At 40.9% G+C, this 27,386-nt stretch overlaps 1 protein-coding gene across 2 annotated transcripts in view; it reads right to left on the reverse strand.

The window, feature by feature from the left end:
• Positions 1 to 27,386, reverse strand: part of CCDC91 (coiled-coil domain containing 91) — an 86,386-nt gene that overhangs the window by 38,938 nt on the left and 20,062 nt on the right. For both annotated transcript variants that reach the window (XM_039354563.1, XM_039354562.1), the window contains exons 7-8: positions 17,165 to 17,242; positions 3,579 to 3,686 (exon numbers count right to left, since the gene is read on the reverse strand). In XM_039354563.1, coding sequence (XP_039210497.1) covers positions 3,579 to 3,686; positions 17,165 to 17,242 — 186 coding nt within the window. The remainder of the gene's footprint in view (positions 1 to 3,578; positions 3,687 to 17,164; positions 17,243 to 27,386) is intronic.

The raw sequence follows: 27,386 nt of genomic DNA on the forward strand, positions 1-27,386 counted from the left end.
TCAACATCCTTCCTGGCACCACGGTAATATCATGTTCTTTGCTCTGATCCCTGCAATTTTGATAACCTCCTTCCACGTTTTCTATCCAAAACTAACCTGCCTTCTCACAGCCTTTCAAACAGGAGGCACACTTCTAAAGGTTGTTTTCTTTTCATTCTAGTTTCTTTTGCAACTTTCATACGTTCATACTTTCTCTCTTACATTTAGCCCTTTGAATTTATGTAATTAATCTCTCCCCCCCCCCTTGCAGGTCCCTGCATGTATTCATCAACTCTACTCTATAAGATCAGACCACCTTCATTCAATGTTATTTTCTCCCCATTTCTCTTCATTGCATAGACCAGGGGTTCTTAACCTGTGGGTCGGGACCCCATTTGGGGTCGAACGACCATTTCACGGGGGTCGCCAAACAACGAAGTCCGCCATTTTTTTCCCCCTTTTCCTTAGCTGTGCTCCTCCCTTTTATTCTATTGGCTTTTGAAAGCCAATAGAAGAGACTCTCTTGCATAGAGTCTAATTCTATTGGCTTTCCAAAGCCAATAGGAATTGTCCAGGCTGTCTCTGCCCTGCTGAGCCCGCCAAAAGTCCCATTCTGCAAACGGTGCTGCACCAGTTGAGTAGTCCTCGACCTACGACCGGTTGAGTAGTCCTCAACTTACGACCGGTTGGGAGTCGCGGCATTAAAAAGGTTGAGAACCACTGGCATAGACACACACAACTCCTTCCTTCCTTCCCTTCCCTCTCCTTCCTCATTCCCTCCTTCTTTTCTCCTCCCTTCCTTCCCTCCCCTTCTCCTTCCTTCCTTCTTCCTTCCTTTCTTTCTTCCCTCCTTCCTGCTTTCATTACTTCATTCTTTCCCTCCCTCCCCATCCCCTCCTTCATTCCTTCCCTTCCCCCTTCCTTCCCTCCCTCCTCATTCCCTCCTTCCCTTCTCCCTTCCCTTCCCCTCCCTCCTTCCCTTTTCCTCCCTTCCTCCCCTTCTTCTCCTCTCTTCCTCCCCTTCCTGCCTTCATTCTTTCCTTCCCTCCCTCCCCTCATTCCTTCCTTCCCTTCTCCCTTCCTTCCTTCCTTTCTTCCTTCCTTCCTTCCCTTCCCTTCCCTCCCCTTATCCATCTATCCATCCATCCACCCACCCACCCACCCACCATCTTCACTCATGTACTCTTCCTTCCAACTTGTAATCTTCCATAAGCCACAGTCATCCCTGGATGTGCCCAGTGATACTGACTTCCACCGCCCATCATGTCTTTGGTCCATCAATATTTTTACAGAAGACCTTTCAGTAAGATGGAATAGAAGTAGACTCGGTCACCAGCCTTAGTCACAGTTGTGCCCTAGGCAGACTTCCCTGTGAACAGGAAGGGCACTGCCAGGGAATTTGGGACAAAATTTTGCTTATCTTCTAAAATAGCTGAACCACCCCCCCCCCCATGGCTGTTTGTTTTGCGTTGCAATCCAAGGTGCTAGCCCTCATCGACTAAGCCATTTAGCCTGTGGATACAGGACTGGATTTCCACTTGGCCTGGACTCCGGATGTGTTCCTGAATTGTTACCATGGATACTTTCCCTGCGCAATCCTGCTAAGGCTTGAGGCCTACAGGATTCGGCAGTCCTTGATTTACAATTACAATTGAGGCCAACATTTCTTGCCAAGTAGGTCACAAACAGGGATCATGTGACATACACACACACCCTGGGACGCTGCAACCGTCATAATTATGAGTGACTTGCCAGGTGCCTGAATTTTGATCATGTGATCACGGGGATGCGGAAGTAGTAGTAAGTGTGAAAAACGGTCATATGTCACTTTTGACAGTGTGGTTGTAGATTTGAAAGGTCACTAAATCATAACAGAATAACAGAGTTGGAAGGGACCGTAAAGGTCTTCTAGTCCAACCTCCCCAGGGCACAGGTAAGAAACCCTAAATCATTTCAGACAAATGGTTGTCCAGTCTCTTAAAAAAATCTTCATTGGAGCATTTACTGCTTCTGGAGGCAGGTTGTTCCACTGGTTAATTGTTCTCATTGTCAGGAAGTTTCTCCTTAGTTCCAGCTTGCTTCTCTCCTTGATCAGTTTCCATCCGTTGCTTCTTGTCCTGCCTTCAGATGCTTTGGGGAATAGCTTGACTCCCTCTTCTTTGGGGCAGCCCCTGAGATATTGTCACTAAATAATAACAGAATAATAAAGTTGGAATGGACCTTGGAGGTCATTTAATCCCACCTGCTGCTCAGGCAGGAAACCCTATACCATTTCAGACAAATGGCTGTCCAGTCTCTTCTTAAAAACGTCCAGTGTTGGAGCATTCACCGCTTCTGGAGGCAGGTTGTTCCACTGGTTAATTGTTCTCCCTGTCAGGAAGTTTCTCCTTAGTTCTAGGCTGCTTCTCTTCTTGATGTGTTTCCATCCGTGGCTCCTTGTCCTGCCTTCATAAACTGTTGCAAATCAAGGACTACCTGTGTACAAGTCAAAGACCATTGCAGCATCCTCAGGACCACGTGACCAACATTCAGATGCTTGGCAGCTGACTCGCATTTAGGATGGTTTCACTGCACTGGAGAAAAATGCAGGTAGACCCTTCAGCTAAAGGGGTAAAAAAAAAAAAGTCTCTGAAGCAATGGTGGGATTCAAATAGGTGAAAAACCGGTTCTCTGTGTGGATGCCGCTTCTGGAAGTCCATTTTGGGTCTGGGCAACAAAAAATTAGCTACCGGTTCTGCCGAAGTGGTACTGAATCCCACCACTATATCTATCTATCTATCTATCTATCTATCTATCTATCTATCTATCTATCTATCTATCTATCTATCTATCTATCTTATTTATCTATCTATCATCCATCTACAGTGATGGGATTCAAATATGTGAACAACCGCTTCTCTGCGTGGATGCCGCTTCCGGAAGTCCGTTGTGGGCCTGGGCAATAAAAAATTAGCTACCGGTTCTGCCGAAGTGGTACTGAATCCCACCACTATATCTGTCTGTCTGTCTGTCTGTCTGTCTGTCTGTCTGTCTGCCTGCCTGTCTGCCTGCCTGCCTGCCTATCTATCTATCTATCTATCTATCTATCTATCTATCTATCTATCTATCTATCATCCATCTACAGTGATGGGATTCAAATATGTGAACAACCGCTTCTCTGCGTGGATGCCGCTTCCGGAAGTCCGTTGTGGGCCTGGGCAACAAAAAATTAGCTACTGGTTCTGCCAAAGGGGTACGAACCGGCTGAATCCCATCACTACATCCATCCATCATCTATCTATCTATCTATCTATCTATCTATCTATCTATCTATCTATCTATCTATCTATCTATCTATCTATCATCTATCATCTATCATCTATCTACAGTGGTGGGATTCAAATAGGTGAACAACCGGTTCTCTGTGTGGATGCTGCTTCTGGAAGTCCGTTCTGGGCCTGGGCAACCAAAAATTAGGTAGCGGTTCTACTGAAGTGGTGGGAACCGGTTGAATCCCACCACTGCTGTGAAGATTGGTGAAGGATCAGATAACCCGGAAGGCGGAAAGTTTTTGTTCTGACTTTGAAAGGAGCTGTTTTGCAAATCAGCTTGGGCATTACCTGAGCATTGAGCAGCTCTTCGCATTTCTGTGCCTGTTTCTCCACCGCAGAGACATGTTGCTTCTCCAAGGACTTTTCCCGTTCATCCACCACGACCTTCAGCAGGGCCTGGAACAAAGCAAAGGGCAGACAATCAGCCCAGGCTTGTTGTGATTTCCACTTTCCACCCCCCCCCCCCAAAAAAAATCCACACACACACAAACACACTTTTTATAGAATTAGAGAAGCGAGCCTGAATCCAGCTGCCTATTAAAGGACATCCAGAGACTGAACAGGAGCCATTTTTTTTAAGAGATTAAGGGATGTTAATGAGCCTAATTGAAGTCTGCAACTGGAGAATTTGCTTCTGGGGCTCCTTATGAAACTCTTCCACTGAAGGAGGGGTGGATCACCGATAGGGAAAGTGAAGAGTTTTCTGTTCAACCTCGCGATGAGTTTCCTGGGACCACCCAAGATGACATGGAAAGGCTGGGCTCGCAGGAGGAGAGTCAGACATATTTCACTGGCTGACAAAACTCCACATCCTCTGAGCAGAGACGGCAAGATCCCAGGGGCTGAGCAGGATCTCCATAACCACAAGTCAAGTGAAAACAGATGGAAATTATGACTGCCTTGAAAATGTAGAAGCCATGCCCCCAAAACGCTTCTCGCTCCAACTCAAAGAGATCAGGAACCAGAGCTGAAAATCTAAACTGCAGCAGCCCAATCAGCCCGTTTTTTAAAACAAAACAAAACAAAAAAACCCCACAACAACGCAAAAAGATGAGAACGTTTTCAACCATGCGTGGCGCGGAGGTCTACTCTACTACTCTGGGAAAGGGGAAACTTCAGCACGAAATTCGTGCTGTGTTCTCCCACGTCCGTCGGCTGAGGGATGGCTTCACCAGTTTTTCACACACTTCCCACAGCCGTTGCACACAACCTTGTTACCAACAATCCGTGTAAGATTCCCTTTCGCTCTTTCCCAAAGCTGTTGACAAGAATGGCGCGATGCGCAAGCGCCAAGGTTTAAATACATGGGCGAACCAAAGAGTTTGAACTTGCAACTGTGCTACCAAAATTCTGGTAGGCTTGGGCACATAAGTAGAACATTTGAAATAAGTTATTACTAATTTTTAATGGTTCGTGCTGTTGTGCAAACAACAGCCTAAAATATACTAAAATGCTTGGAACTGTTTTTTTCTCCTCTTAAGTCATTATGTCTTCAAATATTATTATATAATTGTTATATATATATATATATATATATATATATATATATATATATATATATATATATATATATATATATTAAATAATTAGAAATAATGCTAAAGATAAAAGAATGATTCCTGGGTGTGTGCATTATTTATATTAAATAATAAAATATACGAACACCAGGAAGTTATAAAACTATAAAAAGTTTTAATAGAATAAAACCAGAATAAAACCATATATTTTATTATTTAACATGAGTCTACCCAGGAATCACCGTTTTGTTTTTAATATTCTTAAATAAATATATATATATATATATATATTAAATATATATATATATATTATATAACAGTATATATATATATATATATACACTGTTATATAATGTTATATATATATACTGTTATATAATGTTATATATATATAATACATATTATATTACATTACATTACATTATATTGTTATATATTATATTGTTATATATTATATATTATATTATATTTATTGCATTGCATTGCATTGCATTACATTACATTACATTATATGTATATATATATGTGTGTACATATACATATACATATATACAGTTCAAAGGAATGCTTAACAAAACAAAAATATTTTCCCCAAAATACTTCACTGTATATTATACAGAATCAACTAAAAAGTTACAGAACATAATTTAGGAGTAGAGATTAATATAATTAGCAAATGTCAACATTCTCAACAAAAACGTTGTCAGTCTAAAATAAGGGTGAATTACTATTACAAAACAAGCCACAGCCACAGTTTAAAAAAAAGATAATTGGACGTTGGAAACTATTGGGGCGTTTCACAACTAAGCCGATTCTTCCATTTCATTTTTTTTATTTGCATTATTATTTATTAAAAATACACTAATCCTATTTTCAGATTAGACATTTCCAAGGCTTTTGCCAATTTTGAAATGAAAGCCAATTTTTTTTAAAAGGATATGATAAGCCAAAAAAAAAACCCTTAAAAAAACACAAACACCCTACAATCAAAGCAAAACAGCAATTTTAACAAATTAGGACCAGATATTTCTTTCCTATAAACACCAACTTCACAGTTAGGAATTTCATGCAATGTCTCCTAACATTGCTATGCATGGGCAGTCCCGATGTGAAACCAAATCAAGAAGAATTATTTTATTATTATTGTGTCTTTCTGTTGTGACGGGGCTGCGAATGGCAGCCCCAGAAGAAAGAACACCCTAAGCTAGATCATGGAACAGCCAGATTCCTCCAGTTAGACTGGACCTTTCTGGGCCAAGAGCCATGGATTTGGGCCAACGTCAACACCACCTTTCCTTACAGCATGGAAAACAAATAAATCTAATCATAAAAAAATCTCTTTTATATTCTCAGATTAGAGCTAATGCTTTAGGACTGACCAGCACGTAAGCATGTTTTCAAAACTGGTACTTCCCTCCCCCCAGTTTCTAATAGGATTTGTTTATGAGTCTGCAGTTCATTAGCTGGATGGTGGGGTCCTCCCATCTCACCTTCTGCAACCACGAAGCCATGGTTTAAAACCACAGATTACAATATGTTGCATACTGGGAACTAATGAACCAAATCAAATAATAATAATAATAATAATAATAATAATAATAATAATAAGAAGAAGAAGAAGAAGAAGAAGAAGAAGAAGAAGAAGAAGAAGAAGAAGAAGAAGAAGAAGAAGAAGAAGAAGAAGAAGAAGAAGAAGAAGAAGAAGAAGAAGAAGAAGAAGAAGAAGAAGAAGAAGAAAAAAGAAGAAGAAGAAGAAGAAGAAGAAAGTTGGAAGGGACCTTGGAGATCATCTAGTCCAACCCCCTGCTCAGGCAGAAAACCCTACACCATTTTGGACAAATGGCTGTCCAGTCTCTTCTTAAAAACTTCCAGTGTCGGAGCATTCACAACTTCTGGAGGAAGGTTGTTCCACTGGTTAATTGTTCTCACTGTCAGGAAGTTTCTCCTTAGTTCCAGGTTGCTTCTCTCCTTGATTAGTTTCCACCCGTTGCTTCTTGTCCTGCCTTCAGGCACTTTGGAGAATAGCTTGACTCCCTCTTCTTTGAAGCAGCCCCTGAGATATTGGATATTTGTTCCGTTTCACTTTTTGTTCTAATTTTCAATCAGAAGCTGATAGGAAAACTCAACTGGTTCCTCTTTGAGCGGGCGTAAAGGAAGACCCCTCAAAATCCAGTTAGGCTGTTCTGCAAGGCTTCCAATTAATGGAAGATGTCTTTGGAGATTCTTGGCCATCCAGATCACAGTTGACTTTCAAAAGTCAACTGGACTTTTTCCTTGAATACGTTTTCGCTACTCATCCAAGAAGCTTCTTCCCTTCTGACTGAATGGTAGAGAATCCTTCCACTCTCCACCCTTCAGTCAGAGCTGAAGAAGCTTCTTGGATGAAAAGCAAACACGTCTTCAAGATAAAACAAAGTCCAGTCGAAATCTTTGGAAAACCTTCCCTGTTTCTTTGGAACCTTTGGAGTCCTTGACTTACAACAGTTCATTTAGTGGGCATTCAAAGTTACAATGACACCGAAACAAGTGACTTACAACCATTGGAGTATCCCCACTTACAACCATTGGAGTATTTGGTCACGTGACCAAAACATAGACGCTTGGCAACAGACTCCTATTTAGGACGGTCGCAGTGTTCTGGGGTCCTGTTCTCACAAGCGAAATCAATGGGGAAGACGTGTTACTAATTTAAGAACTGCAGTGTTTCGCTTAACAACTGGGGCAAAAAGGTCGTAAAATGGGGCAAAATTCACGTAACAACCGTCTCTCTCAGCAACAGAATTTTCCAGCTCAATGGTCCTCGTAACTCAAGGATTACGCTAAGTAGGGAGACTTCTGTTGAATGAAATAAAACTCAACTGAAAAGAGGCATGCATGTATATAAGCAAGCATGTACACACTAGAACGCTGAGTACACGTGAATGTCCTTGTCATGTCTGCATCTGAATGTACACCTCAGCCTCTTCTAGAGCACCCCTCCCCGCCTTCCCATTGCCACTGTAGATCCCCCAATCATTTGTCCCCCAGCTATGCAGCTCTCAGAATGAAAGTATCCATACTCACCCATCATCTCTAGGACAGATCTTAAGGGTGGACCTTAAGCAGTTTCTTAGCTTCCTCTTGGTAATCTTGCTACAGGAATGCCCTATAAAGCAGCTCCTCACCAACACAGACTGCTGAGTTTCTTCCAGGAGTTACACAGCCAGAATGTAGGAGTCCTTGGTTCTCTCTGAGCTCCGTTGTGTTCTTGCAGACATAGCCATCACCCAAACTAGGTAACGTCCTCAGTGCAAGTCATGATGCATGATGCTAGCACTGATGATGTTACCCAGTTTGGCTCATAAAACATCTGCAAGAAAACACCCAAGTTTAGAGTAATTGAGAGGCTGCCACAAAGAAGAGGAAGGAGTCAAACTATTCTCCAAAGCACCAGAAAGCAGGACAAGAAACAACAGTTGGAAACTGATCAAAGAGAGAAGCAACCTGGAATTAAGGAGGAACTTCCTGACAGTGAGGACAATTAGCCAGTGGAACAGCTTGCCACCAGAAATCATGGACTCTCCATCACTGGAGGTTTTTAAGAAGAAACTGGATAGTCACTTGTCTGAGATGGAATAGGTCCTTCTGCTTGAGCAGGGGGATGGACTAGAAGACCTCCAAGGTCCCTTCCAGTTCTATTCTATTCTGTTCTGTTCTGTTCTATTCTATTCTCTATTCTATTCTCTATTCTACTTTACTCTACTCTACTCTACTCTCAACTATCACCAAGGACCTCTCATTTCAAGCATGAGCTGCAGATATTCTCTTTTACTGATGCTGCAAATAACTTAATATTTCTCTAGCAAGATATAGGACCATCAGCAAATTTGGTTCTCTTCTAGTGAGGACATTATGGCCCGGCGAGTTGACTCTGCAATCCACTCTGTGTTCCTCATATTTGGATCTATCAAGGCCTGCATTTTCACTCCTCAACGTTTCCTTATGGAACATGTATTTCAAATGATTAATAATAATAATAATAAATACTTCTTTGACATGAGTTCTTTATATAACCCCAAATTAACAAGCGAGGGAGGCCAAGAGGCAGATGAAATTCAACCACAGAGAAATGTAGCTTAATATTTATCTCATTTCGCTATTTGACATCATCCAACGGGAAAATGCACTCTTCCCTTCATCCATTACGTCCTTTGACCATAACTCTCTTTCTCACCGAGAAGGTCTCTCCCGGACTCCTGCTGAAAGACCAAAGTTCTCCTTGGTCCTTTCCAAACTTGACTGAGATGCTCCTTATCAGCCAATAGCCTCCAGACTCTGCTGGATGAAGACCACCAATCAGGATCTAAATATTTCCGACCGTATTTTTCCTCCCTCTTTTGCTGTTCTGTGTTTCCCTCTTCCGTCTCCTAGCTACCTCCAGAAAACATTTATTCTACGTTCAGCTGACTTGTCTCACCACAGATATACCCTGAAGAGCACTGCAAGCCTTTGCGTGTAGCCAGACTCGGCTGCACACATGTGCGGGCGAGCGTGTAAATCTTGCTCCACAACGTTCCTCAGGCAACACCGCCATTGCGAGGAAGGCGCTGTAAACTCTGCAAGCAGAGTTTTTGCCTGCAGAACCGAGAGCGCCACAAAGGGATTCAGCCAATGGCCCCCGCATTGCTGTTTCAGTGAAGGTGTGAAATCTGAAAGACTACACTCTGTGGGAAAAGAAAATATTGGCTAGTGTTCTTCTATGCAAGGTTTAGGCCCAGGTGAACTAAATCATAGCCTCATGGGAAAAATATGGAACCAATGTCTGTGGTATGCTCAGTTTTACAATCCAAAGGATCTATTAATAATAATAATAATATTACTGATGATGAGAAGAAGGAGGACTCGATGACCTTCAAGGTCCCTTCCAACTGTATTATTATTATTATTATTATTATTATTATTATTATTATTATGAAGAAGAAGAAGAAGGAGGAGGAGGAGGTGGTGGAGGAGGAGGAGAAAGAAGATGAAGAAGAAGACAAAGACGAAAGAAGAAGAAGAAGAAGAAGAGAAGAAGAAGAAGAAGAAGAAGAAGAAGAAGAAGAAGAAGAAGAAGAAGAAGAAGAAGAAGAAGAAGAAGAAGAAGAAGAAGAAGAAGAAGAAGAAGAAGAAGAAGAAGAAGAAGAAGAAGAAGAAGAAGAAGAAGAAGAAGAATAAGAAGAAGAAGAAGAATAAGAAGAAGAAGAAGAAGAAGAAGAAGAAGAAGAAGAAGAAGAAGAAGAAGAAGAAGAAGAAGAAGAAGAAGAAGAAGAAGAAGAAGAAGAAGAAGAAGAAGAAGAGGAAGAACAAGAACAAGAACACCAGGGGTCATCATGCCTGGCTGAGGAATTCTGCGAGTTGAAGTCCACAAGTCATAAAAGGACCAAGTTTGAAGACCCCTGTCTTAGAATGTCCACAGCACTTTGCCAGAGATACCCTCAAACCATGACATATGACCAAACTCATGGTGAGACGCAGAAGTGGGTCAATGCAGCCTACAGTTCCCAATTTGTACCACTTCAAGGATCTGAGACAATGCTGTCAAAATATGCAAAAAAATTAGTCATGTTTAGGAATGCCATTGTTGTTGTTTTTTTCCCTGTCAGTTTCCAAGATCCCAAGTGACTGTGGAGATCTGCAGGGGAGGGAGTGACATCACATCTTTCATTCCATTAACACGATGAAGCCATGACATATGTGTCTACTACGGCTAACCACATCTCTCATGATTAAAACCCTCCCTCATAAAAAATTGGCCCATCCGTTGGGAGTCACCAGGCGCATCTCTATGATCTTGGAGGACCAAAATATTCCTAGTTTTCCAAAGCAGTTGTCCATCCCTAGTTTTAGAAGGTGGAAAGCACCCTTCCAACCAACTCTTTGAGACCCTAAGGGTTTTCCACTCCTCCTTGAGAACTCTTCTCTTGGAGGGGAAGACACACAACCTGTCTGTAATTCCTGCAGAAAAGCACATATAATTTGAGGAGGAGTTATGAAAGCTCTGCCTTTGGCTTAGTCACCGGGTTTAATGAATGTTATTGAAACATTTCAAGAATGCTCCATTGCAGTCCGTGTTATTCCCCTCAATCTTAAATCACTCCTTCGGTTTTGGACACTCCAAGACTGCCATAAAAGTCTTCCTTCTTTGGTCAGCCTGACATTTACTAAGGTGAGGCCAGCTTTTCTGGATCTTTGTTTTCAAGCTCTAGTTTTACCTCATATCAGGCTGATGTAGATATTGTTCCATCCTTGCTGAGAAAGAAAAGCTCCTACACTCTACTTAATTTTGTCCCAGGTAAACGGCTTCCTACAGTCATAAAAACACTCTTTTTCATACCATTTTTAAGTGGGGGGTTATTTAAAAACAAAAAAAATGTTTTTTTTGGGGGGTGGGGGGAATGGAAGAACTAAAAGAGTCTGAGGAACGAAGAAGCAGAGTGTGACTTCTTAAAAATTTCTTGGGAAGCTAGATGGTTTCTCAAACCAAAAAGGCCAACACAGTGCTAGGCTGAATTAACAGAGGGATAGAATCAAGATCACGTGAAGTATTAATACCACTTTACAAGGCCTTTGTAAGGCCACACTTGGAATACTGCAGCCAATTTTGGTCACCGCCATGTAAAAAAGATGTTGAGACTCTAGAAAGAGTACAGAGAAGAGCAACAAAGATGATTAGGGAACTGGAGGCTAAAACATATAAGGAGCGGCTGCTGGAATTGGGTATGTCTAGTTTAACGAAGAGAAGGACAAGGGGGGACATGATAGCAGTATTCCAATACCTCAGGGGCTGCCACAAAGAAGAGGCAGTCAAGCTATTCTCCAAAGCGCCTGAAGGCAGGACAAGAAGCAACGGGTGGAAACTAATCAAGGAGAGAAGCAACCTAGAACTAAGGAGAAACTTCCTGACAGTTAGAACAATTAATCAGTGGAACAACCTGCCTCCAGAAGTGGTAAATGCTCCAACACTGGAGGTTTTTAAGAAGAGACTGGATAGCCATTTGTCTGAAATGGTATAGGGTTTCCTGCCTGAGCAGGGGATTGGACTAGATGACCTCCAAGGTCCCTTCCAACTTTACTATTATTATCAATCAGCAGAATAGCAGAATAGACGAGAAAGAACTGGAGAAGATAACAAAATACAAAGACCTACAAATAGAAATAGAAAGACTGTGGCAAAAGCAAGCAAGGGTAGTACCAATAGTCATAGGCTCCTTGGTTGCAATCCCAAAACAACTGGAGCACCACTTGAACACCATTGGCATTGACAAATTCGCTATTAGTCAATTGCAAAAGGCAGCCTTACTAGGAACTGCTTCCATCCTGCGACGATACCTGTAATACCATCAAACATCCACATCTGCCTATCCCAGGTCCTAGTAAGGACTTGATAGGTAGACAAAATGCCAAATCCAGTCTGAACATCTGGCTGACTATGCGATGATCCATAATAATAATAATAGTTTATCCCAACTGTTCTCAAAGTTAAGTTCTAGTTCTGAGAAAGTTGGTGGATCAATATTAATTTAATAACCCTGTTTTTAGGAAGGAAAATAAAATATGCCTGTGGAAGACCGCAAGTGCAAAGTCAGAAGCATCCTAAAATTCAAGATGGCAAGCTGCGTGTATGTGGGCCTCTTCCCGTGCAGAGCTAAGCCTCACTCTGTTTCTTTCAATATGAGAAAGGTTAAACAGCAGGCACCAAGTTCAGTGGAGTTCAGAGGTCTACCCGCAAAACATTCTTAAAAGCTTTTTAAACACACCCAGTAACCAATAACCCAAACAAACATTATTCCTTTCTTGTTTAAACACTGCACTTCTAAATTATTTCTAGGAACAGAAAAGGAGCAGAGAAACCAAAAGATAATCCAAAAAGACCAATATTTCTTTCCTCAATTAATCAGTAGTTATAAACAAATGGAAATCTTAAAAGCTGGAACTCAGCCAGCTGTCCATCGGTCTATAACCTTTGAGGAGGCACCAAAGTATTTAGTAAGGCTCACCCTGCTGGATCCAAATAGCCACAAAATACACAATGCAAAATCTGATTGAATTATTTAAATACAGAGGCAGGAAATCAACCATATTTAGACAGAGATTTCCAATTGGTGTCCACGGAACCCAGACTAGCTATAAAAAAGTAAGTGTATACTGGTCAACTGTGCTTATAATTCTGCCTGAAGCAACCTCAAATAGGAAATCTTTCCACCAATAAACAGCAGAAGTGAAGACCTGCATGCTATCAATATTAACACTGTTAAAATGAGGAAGAAAAATGGCCTGTATGTTTACATCATAAAGAAATCACAGCCCCAGACTGGATCACATTGTTTGAAAGATGTGCCCAGTTCTGGTCACCACGATATGAAAAGGTTGTTGAGACTCTGGAAATTGTGCAGAGAAGAGCAACGAAGATGAGAAAGGCTAAACTGTATGGTGATCAAGAATAGAATAGAATAGAATAGAATAGAATAGAATAGAATAGAATAGAATAGAATAGAATAGAATAGAATAGAATAGAATAGAATAGAATAGAATAGAATATAGGAATGAAGAATAGAAGAGAAGAGAAGAGAAGAGAAGAGAAGAGAAGAGAATAGAGGAATGAAGAATAGAATAGAATAGAATAGAATAGAATAGAATAGAATAGAATAGAATAGAATAGAACAGAACAGAACAGAACAGAATAGAATATAGGAATGAAGAATAGAATATAGGAATGAAGAATAGAACAGAATATAGAATAGATTAGAACAGAATATAGAATAGAATAGAACAGAATATACAATAGAGTAGAGTAGAACAAAATATAGAATAGAGTAGAACAGAACAGAATATCTTTATTGTCATTGTGTATCTCACAACGAAATTAAGTGCTGTCCACAGTGCACACTACCTACAAGTAAAAACCACAAATAAGAACATACCTTATATACACACATTCTTCACATTCTATTCACCATTGCGCTACTCCTAACATTGCACTTCAATGTCGCACTATACAGTGATATTTAATATGGTTACAGCTCTGGGATAAAAACTATTTTTCAGCCTATTTGCCTTTGTTTCTATTATCCTGTAATAGTTCAAAAAAAGAATGTCCGGGATGAGGGAGCTACGTATGTCTAAGCTATCGAAGGGAAGGATTAAAGGGGACAGGATAACCGTCTTCCAGTATATGAGGGGTTATCTCATGGAAGAGGGGATCGACTTATTGACTCAAAGAAGTCATGGATGGAAGCTTATTAAAGGGATTTCCAATCTAGAACTAAGGAGAAATTTCCTAACCATGAGAACAATTGATCAGTGGAATAGCTTGCCTTTCAGAGTGGTGGGTGCTCCATCACTGGAGGTTTCCAAAATAGACTGGGCAATCTTTGGACTGGGATGATATAAGGGGTTGGACTAGAAGATCTCCAAGATCCCTACCAGCCCTATGATTCTACGTTCTATGTTCTAAAGTTATCTTCTTCTCCCCTTTACAGGAAAAAGAGAAGAGTGTAAGTTGAATGTTGCCCATCAAACAATTAATTATCAGCATGTGGATTTCTCCTTCTACTCCTGGATGATCCCTTTTTGGGCCATCCCATAATTCTCGATGTCTTGATCAGTTCCAAAGAGACAGCCGAGAAGAACGCAGAAAACCCTGCAGGCAGAAAGGGGGGGGGAACGTCCTGTTAACTGTCTTATAGATTTCACATCAAAAGTCCCAACCGACTGCGACAATCTTCCAAGTTGGAGGGGTGTGTGTCACCAAAACATCCCTTGTGCGATGCATGTGTGATCTTTCGCACTAAGGTCTCTTTATCGCTGACTGACGGTGAAGCGGGATGATTATGACACGAAAGCAGACATTGGCCTGAGCGTATTTTAAGAGGGGGGGGGGGTCTTCTGTTATTTTTAGAAAATGCAAGTACAAGCCAGCCAAGTTGGGGTTTTGCTTTTGTGTGTGTGTGTGGGTAGGTGGGTGGGTGTGTTGCTGGTTTTAAGTGGGAATAAATAAAAACAAGATGTTCACTTAAGTTTTCTGAACTTTTTCCACTCTTATTTAGACATGTTACTAAAGCTTTTAGACATGTTACTGCTTTGAGCTTCAGCTAGTATTTCCTTTGGAAAGTTCTTCCCCCAAAAATTATTAATGATGGAAACGAAAGCCCTTTGTAGAACAAAACTATGCAAACAGCATCTTCTGCGCAAAGTAAGGCTAAAATATGCCATTATACTGGATTCTGAACTTGGCAATGAGAGGTTTAAAATATATATATATAGGTCGAATCCAAAGAACTTCAGAGTGGCTTTCTTATATCCAAGGAGGCTTTGGACTATGTTTATTAACATGAATTTATTTCTCATCTCACAGCACAACTTAATTTCAAGGGATTATGAGAAGAAGCCCTACTATTCGTATGTAACGCATTCTCCATCCTCATTGCTCATCCATACCGTGAGAGTTTGTGCTTCTGTCTTAGCAAGACATCCAGCAAGATTTCTTCCACCTAAAATTTGCTTTCTCATCATTTTTAAAAGAGAACAAGGAGTCAAGAAACACGCTGTATGTACAGCAGCCAGGAAAGCCTTGGAAAAGATCTTCAAATGTACTGAAATATATTAGCAGCAATTTAGGATTTGTTAGCACGGTAAGAAGAGAACGGCATCTGTGTAATGTATGGCAGCAAAAAAACCAGGAATGTGGTAGACTAAAATTGGTCCAGCTAACCTATTTTATTAAAAGGCAGATGCTTTTATGATTTGAAGATTATCTTCTGGGTGTCAAGCGCTGGGGAAATCGGGAGATTCAGACCGTTCAAATGAGTGGGAGTTAAGAAAGGAATTGAAGGTGGGCTGAACTTAAATCTCTTCCAGTGTTGGAGCAGCCACGACTTCTGGAGGCAGGTTGTTCCACTGGTTAATTGTTCTCCCTGTCAGGGAATTCCTCCTTAGTTCTACTAATAGTTAAGGCAACTTGGCAGTAGATAAAAGTCAAGGGATTTCATGGAAAACTGGACTCAGGCCTCTTGTGGGCACGAAGGGATTCCAAGCTAATGACATGTTTGACCCCCCTCCCTCGGGCTCAACCTGGTCATCTCCTACAGTCTGGTTAGATAGCAGTTTGGCCCTTTGCATCCTTATGAGATTAGAGTATTGTCCTCAACTCAGCTTGAAGATGGGTAGACTTCAACTCCCATGTTGGCTGGAGAATTCTGGAAGTGGAAGTCCACCCATCTTCAAGTTGCCACGGTTGAGAAACACTGGATTAGAGAAAAGTCAGAAGCAGAGCGGTATGACTTCTACTCTGACGTCACATCAGCTCAATTCCCAAAGGTCCATTCATGCAGATATTATCCAGTGTGATTCCCTGCAGGGATGAAATAGCCATTACTTCCAGTGAGGAATCAACACAGCCAGTGCAAGAAGGATACCATATAGTCCATGATACTAATTGCTGTTGAAAGTCTTCAAGGCACCTATCTTCTTTTTTCTGTCCCGTTCTTCACAACGATGACTCAAGCAGTTAAAAGCCAGACGTGGAGACTCCAGCAATTAAGTTTGTGTTGGTCAGCGACCATAACAAAAAGTTGCACTACATCGTTTTGTTTCCCAGATTCCTGGTTTTCAAGTGACCACCATGTTCAGTATCCTTGCTCAATTTTTTTACACTCAGAATTGGAAGAAGAAGAAAAAAAAGGACAGATTTTTCCTCCAGGATTCTAACCCCAAACCCATCTACCATCTTGGTTTGCAGGAGAAAAAATTTGTGTCCCAAAAGCACTTTTTCCAAAAGGCAACTGGACTGTCTTGTGTGTGTTTTTTCTTTTTTTTCTCCAAAGCCATTTCACTTCTCATCCAAGTTAGAACTGGGTTCTAACTGAGTTAGAACTGAAGAAGTTCCTTGGATGAGAACTGAAACGTTTTGAAAGATGAAAAAAACCAAGAAAGTCAGTCGCCTTTTTTGAAAAAGCATCTTTGGGGTAATCAAGACCCGGATGATCGAGAATCCGCATAGACAGCTAGAAAAAAATCTTCTTTTTCTGAAGACTGAAGTAGCAGGGGATCCACTGGACCGTTCCAGGTATATCGTCATTATTTCCTGCAAAGGTCCTTCCTTCCCATCATCCACAGCAGAAAGGTCATCTGGTTGATATCCCCGAAAAGTTCTTTTAAACTTACTTTTTTTTTTTTGAACCACCTCCCTACAAAAAAAGCCTTAAGGATGTGGCTACACAAAAAACAAACAAACATATTTCCAGTTTCTAATTTGCTTCTTCCAAGCAAGAAATCTATCCCACAATCAGAATGGATTTAGAAGCCAGTTCAAACCCTGGAGAAGAACATGATTGTTACCTTGAATTCTTCCACAATAATAGACAAGGCCTCGTGTCCAGCTTTTCTTAAATCTTCCAACTCCGCTTTATGCTTCTCCTGGAAACAAATATATGTAAAAAAAAGATGTTGAGACTCTAGAAAGAGTACAGAGAAGAGCAACAAAGATGATGAGGGGACTGGAAGCTAAAGCATATAAGGAACGGTTGCTGGAATTGGGGATGTCTAGTTTAACGAAGAGAAGGACGAGGGGGGATTGTTTGCAAACAGTCTTCCAATATCTCAAGGGCTGCCCCAAAGAAGAGGGGGTCAAGCTATTCTCCAAGCACCTGAAGGCCAGACAAGGAATAACGGGTGGAAACTTATCAAGGAGAGAAGCAACCTAGAACTAAGGAGAAACTTCCTGACAGTCAGAACAATTAACCAGTGGAACAACCTGCTTCCAGAAGCGGTGAATGCTCCAACACTGGAAGTTTTTAAGAAGAGACTGGACAACCAATTTGTCTGAAATGGTATAGGGTTACCTGCCTGAGCAGGGGGTTGGACTAGATGACATCCAAGGTCCCTTCCAACTTTATTATTATTACTACTACTACTACTACTACTACTACTACTATTATTATTATTATTATTATTATTATTATTATATGAGACAAAAATGAGGAAAAACAGTCGAGCTTTTTTTCCAGGCCACTAAATCTGAGCAGGCGTCACTGACACACTTTAATTTCTATCAAAGAGGCATCGTTGCTACCAAGGCTTTCTCTGCTTCTAGTTCCAGAGTTTTAATTCTAAGACGATAATGTAAGAGACAAGAGATTTTGTTGGATCCTGCTGGGGGAACGTTGGTCAGAACCTACTTTGTACTCTGATTATGAGCTCTCCCTCACTCCAGCTAAGACTTAGTGAAAAGTAATGGGAACCAAGAAGGATACCCAGCCTTGCCCACAGTTAGCAGAAAGGGCAACATATTGCTAAAGTAATTTAGATTTTTGACCTTTGATGAAACAAGGGGCCCATGCCAGCCCATCCAGCTGTTGCTGATTTACCACACAACGAAGCTCCCGGCACAGGCATCCACACGGAGATTCGGTGTCAAGGCAGGAGAGCCAGTTTGGCCTAGAGCAGGGGTAGGCAACCTTGGCCCTTTCATGACTGGGGGACTTCAACTCCCAGAATTCCTGAGTCAGCATGGCTGGTTCAGGAATTCTGGGTATTGAAGTGTGCAGGTCATAAAAGAGCCAAGGTTGCCTACCCCTGTTCTAGGGGATAAGGCACCAGGCTAGAAAGTGGGAGACTGTGAGTTCTAGTCCTTCCTTAGAGCCATAAAAAAAAAACCAGTTGGGTGACTTTGGGAATATTGAATGGAATGGAGAATAGAATAGAATAGAATAGAATAGAATGGAATGGAATGGAATGGAATGGAGAATAGAATAGAATAGAATAGAATAGAATAGAATGGAATGGAATGGAATGGAATGGAATGGAATGGAATGGAATGGAATGGAGAATAGAATAGAATAGAATAGAATAGAATGGAATGGAATGGAATGGAATGGAATGGAATGGAATGGAATAGAATAGAATGGAATGGAATGGAATGGAGAATGGAATGGAGAATAGAATATAGAATAGAATAGAATAGAATAGAATAGAATAGAATAGAATAGAATAGAATAGAATAGAATAGAATAGAATGGAATGGAATGGAATAAAACGGAATGGAAGAGAGAATGGAATGGAATAGAAGAGGGAATGGAATGGAATCGAATGAAATAGATAAATAGAATAGAATAGAATAGAATAGAATAGAATAGAGGAATGAAGAATAGAATAGAATAGAATAGAATATGGCAACTAGGCCTAGAAGAGTTATTGATTAAAAGCATTTAATTAATTAATTAATTAATTAATTAGTATCCTGCCTTTATTATTTTTATAGAAAACTGAAGGCGGCTAAAATGAAATGGAAGTTCAAAATGAAAGAGACTCATTCCAAATTAGGAAACATCACCAGTGCCAGCTAGGTAACTGTTAACACTGATAATGTTACCTAGTTTGGTAAAGAAACGTCTGTAAGAAAACCACCCAGCTCAGAGGGCACCAAGAATCACAGATTCAGTGAGATACCGAAGAATTTCTTCAATGTTTTTTTTTTCTTGTTCTTAAGCAGCCTCTTATTTAAATCATATTTAAATCACAAACCATATCTAAGAATTAAAAAGTAAACTAGAATGGCTGGTAGTGCCAAATTCAACAACATCTACAATAATCAGCATAATTAAATATTTCAGTATTCGTCCACGCCCGTTCCAAAATGGCCTGGACGATGTTCTCTAATTGATATGTAACTGGATCTATATGATGTTTAAACATCATTTACACGGAGTATCAAAATACAAAGGTTGCTTTCAAAGAAATTGGCCTACCTACCGGTGAAACTATTTTTACAAAGAGACTCAGCACTGGCCTGAAAAATATACTTTCTGCTGAGCAAAAAAATCTTGGAAACGATTCTTAGCACAGCAATTTGCTGGAAGGAATTGCAATCAATTATAGGTGACGCATAAGGCTAACTCAAGGCTATTGTACCAATGTTTGCATGCTTCAAATTTAAGCAGAACTCAGTGTAATTTAAATCACCGCGATTCAGTTATGTTCTAGATGTGAACACGGAGGCTGGCAACACAGCCTTGTCAGATACAACATGTGTGTACCAGGAGTCAATTGACAGACATAAACCTACTTTTTCTACTGGGAGAGAAAGTGAGGTTTCGTCAAAGATACAGCCATTTCCCCTCCCTTTGCCAAAAAGAAGAAACAAACGTGGAAGTGAAGTCTTTCCTTGTACTAATCATTATTTTTTTGTTATCCATCAGGAAGGAGTACCCACTAGTAGTAATTCTATGTAGTTACATACCAATAAAGGAAAATATTTTTTTTAGTTCAGGGTAGAGACGAGAGGTCCTTGATACTCTTTGAGCTTGGTTGTTTTCTTACAGACATTACATTATGTCATTACATTATGTTTTCCTTGAAGACGTTGCGCTTCTAGAAGGAGGAGGAGGAGGAGGAGGAGGAGAAGGAAGAGGAGGAGGAGGAGGAGGAGGAGGAGGAGGAGGAGGAGGAGGAGTACTGTGAGGTCCTTGGTGCTCTCTGAGCTTGGTTGCTTTTTTGCAGATGTTTCGTGACCCAACTAAGTAACCTCATCAGTGCTAGAAGGGGACGAGAATGAAATGGGGAGGAGGAGGAGGAGGAGGAGGAGGAGGAGGAGGAGGAGGAGGAGGAGGAGGAGGAGAAGTAGTAGTAGTAGTAGCAGTAGTAGTAGTAGTACTGCTGTGAGGTCCTTAGTGCTCTCTGAGCTTGGTTGCTTTCTTGCAGATGTTTCGTGACCCAACTAAGTAACCTCATCAGTGCTAGAAGGGGAGGAGGAGGAGGAGGAGGAGGAGGAGGAGGAGGAGGAGGAGAAGAAGAAGAAGAAGAAGAAGAAGAAGAAGAAGAAGAAGAAGAAGAAGAAGAAGAAGAAGAAGAAGAAGAAGAAGAAGAAGAAGAAGAAGCATAGGAAGAGGAAGAGGAAGAGGAAGAAGATGAAGATGTGGAGGATGTGGAAGGAGAAGAAGAAAGAGGAGGAGGAAGGAGGAGGAGGAATAATAATAGAAGAAGAAGAAGAAGAAGAAGAAGAAGAAGAAGAAGAAGAAGAAGAAGAAGAAGAAGAAGAAGAAGAAGAAGAAGAAGAAGAAGAAGAAGAAGAAGAAGAAGAAGAAGAAGAAGAAGAAGAAGAAGAAGAAGAAGAAGAAGACTTAAATTGTTTAGGGAATTACACTGCTTGCCTTTTCTTTCCTCCCCGTGCATTGGAAACAATATTGTCCTCTTCCCCGTTACAGCTGATATAGCTCTTTCCGCCAGAACAGAACAAACTTTCTTAGGCTTGTGGAAGGCAACCTAAGGCCTTTTTCCTGTTCCTTGGCTCAGATTATTAACACAGATCAGACCAGTCCCCCCCTCCCCAGTATGTGCTAAATGGCTTCCGCGGCCCACTACTCCCCTTCACTGGAGCTGTTCCCCAACATCTAATTTCTCTGAAAGAAACATGAAATCTACAACAATCTCCTTCCTCTCTATTCAAGGAGGAACAGATAGGGAAAAGAAACTCAGACAAAAATCCAGCCTGACTATCAAACTCCCAACTGCAATCAGTCTTGAAGATGCTTGTGGATCCATGACATACATGTACACATTGACATATGACTGGCTAAAAGCCATACTCCGGGCCAGAGCTACATACACCGGGAATTTCTTATATACCGGTAGTCCTCGACTTACAAAATGGAGCCCCAATTTTCTGTTGTTAAGGGAGACATTTGTTCAGTGGATTTTGTCCCATTTTACGACATTTTTTTGCCCCAGTTGTTAAGTGAGGCTGATTAAGTTGCCAACCCGGTTGTTAAGTGAAACTGTCTTCCCCATTGACTTTGTTTGTCTGATTGTAAAAAAAATGGGTTGCAAAAAATGGGAAGGAAGAGTGATCAGGTAGATTGGAAGGGAAAAATCAAGGAAATCATAGACCAGGGGTTCTCAACCTTTTTAATGCCGCGACCCCCAATCAGTCGTAAGTCGACGACTACTCAACCGGTCGTAAGTCGAGGACTACTCAACTGGTGCAGCACCGTTTGCAGAATGGGACTTTTGGCGGGCTCAGCAGGGCAGAGACAGCCTGGACAATTCCTATTGCCTTTTGAAAGCCAACAGAATTAGACTCTATTCAAGAGAGTCTATTCTATTGGCTTTTAAAAGCCAATAGAATAAAAGGGAGTAGCACAGCTAAGGAAAAGGGGGGGGGAATGGCAGACTGCGTTGTTTGGCGACCCCCATGAAATGGTCGTTCGACCCCAAACGGGGTCCCGACCCACACGTTGAGAACCGCTGTCATAGATGGATGGAATTTATGAGTTCCTCAAAGAGAGAGAGAGAATTGAATAGTTTTTAAGCAAACTATACACTGGCGAAAACAAGGCTAGTTTGCAAGCATCCCAAGGTATGGAATAAATTACATTTTGTTTTTTTTCCCCCCATATAACAGATCTTTAATTCTTGGATTTACAATTCCCTATTTTTTTTTTCTTTCTGCAATCTGTTTAACAATGCTTATCCCCCAAAGGGGACAGTGTGATGGGTATGGATGAATGTATATTTAATTCTGAAATCGGAGGGTGTAAACTATGTCACCAAAGGGAACGTCTTTGTGGAAGAGCTGAAATGTATACTCCAGTTGAATATTGTTTTCCTTTCCATTCATTTGTTTAAAAATCGAAATGAGAATTAACTGTAGTGATGCCAAAAAGAAAAAAAATAAATTAATTAATAAAAACCACCGTCCTTTTATTATTCAATATATTTGTTGCATAGAAAAGCCCAGATGTTCAACATGGGAGATCCTTCAGTGTTATAGTTAGGCAATTACAGCCTGGTGTTCATGCTGCTTAGGGGGCTTTCACAGTGCTGAGATTGTGAAATGCAACTCCTATATATTGTATTGAATCTTAGTGAAATTGTTGTATTTTGTCTTTCCGAGTTCAGACACATTCCAAATTGCTCAAGGCAGAAGATCCATCAAACCCTGTTGTCTAAAGAGGGAAGTATAACAAGCTCGGTATTATATTTACGCCAAGTAGACTACAGCTTAAAAAAAAGGTGATGCTAAATCTCTGTTGTAATAGAAGTGTTAGCAAAACAGACACGTTGGGATTGTGCAATGGAAGATTAATGGATCTGTCATCTGCTCTCAGAGCTTTCTTACAGTAACACAGTTTAAGGAGTGACAGAATGAAAATGTGTTGAAAATCTGAAGTGCTAGCCAAATGATTACAGCCTATTGTTAAGAGCTTTTTATTAACCGTTTAGCTCTTAATTTGGGGGAACAGGGGAATTTTGTAATGGTTCTGTCTCTCATCCAGGATTTTTCATGCTTTACAAAATTTCTTCCCATCTGTCCCATTAACAATTATTAAGGGGAAACAATACAAATATTTAAATAAAGGCCTGAAGACTAAAACATATGAAGAACGGCTGCAGGATTTGGGTCTGGCGTGTCTAAAGAAAAGAAGAAATAGGGGTAACATGATGGTAGCATTCCAGTATTTGAGGGGCTGCCACAAAAGAGGAGGGGGTCAAATTATTCTCCAAAGCACCAGGGGGAAGGACAAGAAGCAATGGTTGGAAACTGATCAAGGAGAGAAGCAACCTGGAATTAAGGAGAAACTTCCTGACAGTGAGGACAATTAACCAGTGGAACAGCTTGCCACTAAAAATGATGGGCACTCCAACACTGGAGGTTTTTAAGAAGAGACTGGACAGTCACTTGTCTGAGATGGTATAGGTTCTCCTGCTTGAGCCGGGGGCTGGACTAGAAGACCTCCAAGGTCCCTTCTAGCTCTCTATTCTAGTCTATTCTAGTCTAGTCTAGTCTAGTCTAATCTATTCTTCATTCCTCTATTCTATTCTATTCTATTCTATTCTATTCTATTCTATTCTATTCTACTCTGTTCTATTCTGTATTTCTATTCCATTCCATTCCATTCTAAATGCCCAAATGGGATATTTATACCGATAGCAACATCTGTGCAGAGGAATCCGTTAGGAAAAATGCTGCAAAATGCATGTTCTAAGTAGCAACTTCTCTGTAGGACTTGCTAGGAAATTGGACCTGGAAGAACATAGAATGATAGGTTTGGAGATTACCTTGGAGGTCTTCTAATCCAAATCCCTGCTCAAGACCCTATACTAGTCTGGACAAGTGGTTGTCCAGTCTCTTCTTAAAAACTTCCAGTATGAGAGCAGTCACAACTTCTGGAGGCAGGTTGTTCCACTGGTTAATTGTTCTCACTGCCAGGAAGTTTCTCCTTAGTTCTAGGCTGCTTCTCTCTTTAATGATCTTCTACCTGTTATTTCTTCTCCTGTCCTCAGATGCTTTGGAGAACAGATGGATCCCCTCATCTTTGTGACAGCTCCTCAAGTGCTGGACGTTGGACTAGAAGACCTGCAAGGTCCCTTCCAGTTATGTTATTCTGTTAAAGCAGGGGTCCTCAACCTTGGCCACGTTAAGACTTGTGGACTTCAATTCTGGGAGTTGAAGTCCACAAGTCTTAAAGTAGCCAAGGTTGAGGACACCTGTGTTAAAGGGTGTGAAAAATTTAGAAGTTGTGGATGCTTCATCACTGGAGGCTTTTAAGAAGAGACTGGACAGCCAGTTGTCTGGAATGGTATAGGGCAGGGGTAGGCAACCTTGGTCCTTTTATGACTGGTGGACTTCAACTCCCAGAATTCCTGAGCCAGCCATGCTGAGGCGAAAGGGAGAGGTTTCCAAGCTGAGCTAGGCTAGCTCAGGAATTCTGGGAGTTGAAGTCCACGAGTCATAAAAGGGCCAAGGTTGAGGACCCCTGATATAGGGTCTCCAGCTGAAATAGGGAGTAGCACTAGAAGACCTCTGCTATTCTATGTTCTATAGACCTTTGGCAATTCTCAGTAATTGAAGTTCCATCCCTTTATTCATTCTTCTTTCCCAGTTTTTTTTTTCATGAAAGCGTAACTCATGTCTTTTCATGCTTATCGTGATAATCTTACATTTTCATCTCTGGTTTATTATTTTATAGAGAAAAGCACAGTGTCTGACCAAAAAAAAGCCTATATATTTAGCTTTAAGAAAACATAATTCTAGGCATTATAACCAACTCTTCATTTGTGTAAGAGTTTATTTTAAAGGGCGCAATGTAACTTGAAATTTAAGATTAAACGCCTCCCTGGAATAAAAAAAAACAGCTAAGCTCTGCTTTAAGTTTTATCATCAATTTTATAGTGGTTTTTAAGCTATAATCTAATTTTGCTCATTATGATTCTAGCTTGAGGAAGCCTCTGAAATAATTGCATCCATCTTGAAATTGTTAACATCCAAACGTTTATGGAAGAATAAATAACTTTCTATACTTAGAAGACTGAGTCAGAATATTACTGAACGTTTAAGTGTCTAGACACCTAATCCTTCAGCTACTATTCAGTAACCCCAAACTGGAAGACACGAGATCCTGGCCATCATATATGCAGGAGAGAAAAGGCAAAGTCTGGGGCCAGGATGAAGATAAATCTTCAGTCTCCATCTCAAAAGAATAGTATGGAGCTGACTATTTTTTGAAAAAGATGAGTATGATCTATTCACTGAACAAATCAGTTTTTTGTGGTAGGTTAATCTAGAGGGGCCACAGCAATTAACAGAATAACAGAGTTGGAAGGGACCTTGGAGGTCATTCAGTCCAACCCCCTGCACAGGCAGGAAACCCTACACCATTTCGGACAAATGGCTGTCCAGTCTCTTCTTAAAAACTTCCAGTGTTGGAGCATTCACCGTTTCTGGAGGCAGGCTGTTCCACTGGTTAATTGTTCTAACGGTCAAGAAAATTCTCCTTAGTTCTAGGTTGCTTCTCTCCTTGATTAGTTTCCATCTGTTGCTTCTTGTCCTGCCTTCAGGTGCTTTGGAGAATAGCTTGACTGCCTCTTCTTTGGGGCAGCCCCTGAGATATTGGAATACTGCTATCATGTCACTCTTAGTCCTTCTCTCCAGTAAACTAGACATACCCAATTCCAGCAACCATTCTTTATATGTTTTAGCCTCCGGTCCCCTGATCATCTTTGTTGCTCTTCTTTGCACTCTTCCTAGCGTCTCTGCATCTTTTTTTACATCGTGGTGACCAAAACTGGATGCAGTGTTCCAAGTGTGGCCTTACCAAGGCATTGTAAAGTGGTATTAACATTTCACGTGATCTTGATTCTGTCCCTCTGTTAATGCAGCCCAGCACTGTGTTGGCTTTTTTGGCATTACGTCTTGTGATTTTTATGGCAAGTTGCTTGAAGGTTGCATTTCACTTTTAATGCGCTTCCCAACAAGACGTTGCTCTCTCTAAAGTAGTATATCTCAACATTAGCAACTTGAAGGTGCATGGACCTCAACTCCCAGGGTCCCCCAGCCATTAAGCTGGCTGCAGAATTCTGGGAATTGAAGTCCAGGCATTTTCACGTTGCCAGGGTTGAGAGATCCTGCTCTAAAGTTGGGTCCAGGCACTCCTGATTCAAGACTTACAACGCTGTCTGGCCTATAAGGTTGCTTCAAGGATCATAGATCTTCCTTTCCAAGGTCAGACAGGCCAGCCTCCAAGCTCTTCTTTGACCATCTCCACCTTTTTCTGCCCAGATGACCGAAGAATGGGGTCAGTTTTATCTGAACATTCATTGATAAAAATGAACTAAACCAGGAGTCTTCAAACTTGGTCCTTTGATGACTTGTGGACTTCAACTCGCAGAATTCCTCAGCCAGGCACGAATTCTGGGAGTTGAATTCCACAAGTCATAAAAGGGCCAAGTTTGAAGACTCCTGAACCAAATTCAGGTCGAACAGGCCAACTGGTAGGGACGCTTTACGTTATTCTGATCTGTTTTACTCAATTCCACTCTCGCTGGTTGAGCAACTTCACAGTTCCGCGTGGTTCAAAGAACAATGTTGTAGAGTTAAAAAATGTAAAAAAAAAAAGGGGGGGGGGGGGAAGAATGAAGAATTGACAGCGGAGCCCTGGCAGAAAAACCTGAAGGGAAGTAGGCAAAAGGGTACTATCCTAAACATAAAATTTCTCCAAATAAACAGCCAAAACCCACTTTAGTGACTAAAAAAGTAAATTTCCACCCACTGGCACAGCACAATTCCAAGCTCTTCCTTAATTTGTCAGTATTCCAGGAATCTCATCTACCAATTCACAGGCAGATACAGTAGATTTTGAACACTATTTTTCATTATTCAGGTTCTGTCTCCTCCATGTCTGCGCCGAAAACCAACCTAAATATTTTGTTAGAAGATGGTATTTTACAGGATGCAAGTCGTATTACTTTTAAAAAAGAAAACCACATACATTTTCTACTGTTTTTCCTCACAGAAATCACCTACCTCCAAGATACACACCCAAGCTACCTAACCAAGCCGATTGTAGTCAGATCTACCAACCTACAAAGATTATCCTACGTACTTCAATGATTAAGGACAATCTAGATGTTCCAGGCTCAGAATAACTTGAGTTGGAAGGGAGCTTGGAGAATGTCTAGTCCAGTGTTTCTCAACCTTGACAATTTTAAGGCATGTGGACTTCAACTCCCAGAATTCCACAGCCAGCAATGCTGGCTGTGGAATTCTGGGAGTTGAAGTCCACAT

This window comes from Crotalus tigris, unplaced genomic scaffold (assembly GCF_016545835.1).
Source record: "Crotalus tigris isolate CLP2741 ecotype Arizona unplaced genomic scaffold, ASM1654583v1 scf7180000018563.1161478300:1536566, whole genome shotgun sequence".
NCBI classification, from domain to species: domain Eukaryota; kingdom Metazoa; phylum Chordata; class Lepidosauria; order Squamata; family Viperidae; genus Crotalus; species Crotalus tigris.